The following is a 1,454-nucleotide window of genomic DNA, read 5'->3' as shown; positions in this document are numbered from 1 at the left end:
GCAACGCAACGCTCACTGTTCATCCCAGAGACAGCATCGATCGGCTTCAGTTAGCAGCAGTAGCGAAGGAATCGCTCCATTGGGTTCAGTTAACGGTCATCGATCGATCGCTCGGGTTCAGTAACGCGTAGCCTGCAGTGCAATCGCCCGGGTTCAGTTAGAGCCCAACGCCTCGCTCGGGTTCAATTAGAGCCAACGCCTCGCACACACGCGCGTACGTACGAGAGAAACGCGCATCGCTCCGCCCCCGACCTCCCATCGTAACCGGCAACTCCCTGAAATTTTCGTCCCCCTCGCTTCTACCACGGTTTTTTCCGTCATGGACGGCCCAAAGAATGTCATGCAGCTGCGTCTCCGGACCGCCCAGGACGAAAAGCCCATTTTCTGTCATGATTTTTTTCATAGAAGTAGGAGCCCACCACATCTATGATGATACCGGTATTGTCACAATTATCGTCATAGAAGTGTCATATGTATGACAGAAAAAAATTCATTCGGCCCAAAATGTCACGGATGTGTCTTTTTTTTGTAGTGGTGGGACTATTAATTGGAATCTGAAATTTTTGCACAAGTGTAAGGCGAACTCCGTTTGATGCAGCCGTGAGGGAGGGAGGGCAGGTTGTGAGGTCGAACATTTTTAGTGGCCCAAAACAAAAAGAAAATTGGCCCATTGAATTATGAAGCTAGAAACAACGTACGGAGCCGAACACGGAGCCCGGTGACGTACCAAAATGGACGACATTGTGGAAGAAAGAAGCAATAGCCTTTTTATTATTAGGGGTAGATAGATTATTTGTATTCAAAATAAAATTTATTTATGAAACAATAATAACATTACCTCGGGTGAAAAATAGTGAGTCTGACACACACACAAAAGACAAACAAACTAGACTTCAGGAACAGGGACTCGTAGGACAGGGCGTAGAAGAAGACCGGCCTTCCGCCGCACCGTGAGGCCGAACTCCTCGGCCATGTCCAACTCGTTCCCCGGTGGACTTTCCCAGTCAAAGTGGAATAGCAGGCTTGCAAGTGCGAGCTCCACATTGGCGAGGCCAAACACTATTCCGGGACACATCCTCCGGCCAGCCCCAAACGGTAGGAAGGAGAAGTCGGTGCCCCTGAAGTCCACCGTGGCCGCCTCACCCTCGAACCGCTCAGGCCGAAACTCGTCCGGCTTGTCATGCCAGTAGCGCTCATCATGGGCCAGTGCCCAGGCGTTCACCAACACCTGCGTGCCCTGTGGCACATCATAACCGAGCACCTGGCATGGCTCCCGACATTCCCGTGGGACGAGCAGCGGCACAGGGGTGTGGAGTCGCAACGTCTCCCGGATGACTAGGTGCATGTACGAGAGCTCGTCAAGGGCATGCTCCAATATTGACCCGCGGGCCTCGAAGGCTCGCCGAACCTCGGCTGTCGCCTTCTGCATCACGGTTGTGTTCCTGATCAGCTCT

The 1,454-nt window shown here is 52.3% G+C and overlaps 1 protein-coding gene across 1 annotated transcript in view; it reads right to left on the bottom strand.

Annotated features, from left to right (window-relative positions):
* Positions 1-843: 843 nt before the first annotated feature.
* The window catches only part of LOC119294142 (dolabradiene monooxygenase-like), a 1,693-nt gene continuing 1,082 nt past the window's right edge, over positions 844-1,454 (bottom strand). The window contains exon 2 of the mRNA XM_037572393.1: positions 844-1,454. This exon is cut by the window's right edge and continues 15 nt beyond it. Within this exon, the coding sequence (XP_037428290.1) occupies positions 887-1,454 (568 nt within the window). The 3' untranslated portion in view covers positions 844-886.

Source organism: Triticum dicoccoides, chromosome 4B (assembly GCF_002162155.2).
Source record: "Triticum dicoccoides isolate Atlit2015 ecotype Zavitan chromosome 4B, WEW_v2.0, whole genome shotgun sequence".
Lineage (NCBI taxonomy): Eukaryota > Viridiplantae > Streptophyta > Magnoliopsida > Poales > Poaceae > Triticum > Triticum dicoccoides.
This window is presented reverse-complemented; position numbering and strand designations above follow the sequence as displayed.